A 1435-nucleotide genomic window follows, 5' to 3' on the forward strand; every position below is an offset into this window, starting at 1 on the left:
GGCGCCGCCGTCCGACGACGACGCGTCGCGCGCCGGCGCCGCGTAGGTCGGCACGATGGGCGGCGACGCCTTCCGCGGCGGCGCGGCGAGGTCGTCCTCGGCGGCGCGGCGCCGCTTGCCGAGCGAGTGGCGCGTCGGCGCGTCGCAGGAGCGGTTCTCCCGGCGCCGGAAGAGCTTCTCCTCGGCCACGGTCGGGTAGCCCGGCGCCGTGAAGTTGTCCGGCGTCTCGTCGCAGACCTCGCACCCGAAGCGGTCCAGGGCCGGGGGCGACGCCGACCGGTCCGACACCGACGCGTCGTCGCCGGAGTCGAGTGCCGCGGCCGGGACCCGCCCCGAGTCGTCCGGGGGCGGCGGCGGAATCATGGCCTGGGCCGTCATGGGGGGGACGCACCCGACCTCGGGTGCGACGATACGCCTCAGACTCCGGAGCGAGTCCACGAGAGTCGCTCGCCGAGCGAGCCTCAGGTAATTATTATTATTATTATTATGTATTTAGCGTCGGAGAAGCCGCATGCCCAAGAGCACATGCGGCCGATATCGTCTCGGACGGAAGAAGTTGAAGTAGGTGGTAATTAGCTGCCTCCCACCTAGGCGTCCACCTGGGTCATCGATAACTCGAGGGACGACGCGGAGACGTCGGGGTCGATGGGCGACCGGTGCTAGATGGGCGTGCGGTCCACGCGCGCGCGCCAGGGGCGGGCGATAGCTCACGTCAGCTTCGGCCTGATCTAGTTATTGAAGGGGATGCACACCTGACATTGACCGAATACCCATTCGGCATCTTTCGGCATCTATCGGCCGCTCAAAGTTGCCCGACGCTCGCAGTTTGCCGATGATGGTGCGCGGGCTGGCGTCGCCTGCCACCATGGGCTGCGTGGTCCGTGGGCGTTTCGAGGCGCGCCGCCTGCTCCCGCTGGCGCTGCTCGTCGCGGGCTGCGGCGCGGACCTGACGAAGATCACCGCCTGCACCTGGGAACAGACCGGCACCCAGGAGTGCGACGACCAATGCCTCGACATGGGGACCGGGAGCGGCTCCCGGGAGGTCTGCCGCGAGAACTTGTACGAGAACGACGGCGTGCCGGGCTGCGGCGGCACGACCATGTACTACAACTCGAAGGAGGACTCGTGCTACGTGTGCGACGGCGACGGCACGAGCGGCACGCTTTTCACGCGGCACAAGATCGACTACTGCTCCGAGATCACCGCGTGCGCCGACGGCTGGCAGCCGAGCGCGGACGGCCGGGACTGCGACCCGAGCCCGACGCCCGCGCCGACGGCCGCGCCCGTGCCGGCGCCGACGTTCGCTCCGACGGCGACGCCGCGGCCGACGCACGTGTCCCACTCGACGCTGCTCGCGCACTACTCCTTTGACGACGGCACGGCCGCCGAGGACAGCGACGGGAACCTCGACGGGACGATCAGCGGCGCGACGGCG

The 1435-nt window shown here is 69.6% G+C and overlaps 2 protein-coding genes across 2 annotated transcripts in view; one reads left to right on the forward strand and one right to left on the reverse strand.

Moving 5' to 3' along the window:
• AURANDRAFT_68471 (hypothetical protein) overlaps positions 1-378 on the reverse strand; it is a gene marked incomplete at both ends in the record, with an annotated part of 11610 nt that extends 11232 nt beyond the window's left edge. Inside the window, one exon of the mRNA XM_009044166.1 lies at positions 55-378. Coding sequence (XP_009042414.1) covers positions 55-378 — 324 coding nt within the window. The remainder of the gene's footprint in view (positions 1-54) is intronic.
• A 487-nt stretch (positions 379-865) lies between these two features.
• AURANDRAFT_68472 (hypothetical protein) lies at positions 866-1333 on the forward strand (the record flags this gene model as incomplete). Its single annotated transcript, XM_009044165.1, has 1 exon — positions 866-1333. A coding segment is annotated over one exon (468 nt), but the record flags the coding sequence as incomplete, so codon positions are not given.
• Between the last annotated feature and the right edge of the window lie 102 nt (positions 1334-1435).

The sequence above is a fragment of the Aureococcus anophagefferens genome (assembly GCF_000186865.1).
Source record: "Aureococcus anophagefferens unplaced genomic scaffold AURANscaffold_161, whole genome shotgun sequence".
Taxonomy (NCBI): Eukaryota; class Pelagophyceae; order Pelagomonadales; family Pelagomonadaceae; genus Aureococcus; species Aureococcus anophagefferens.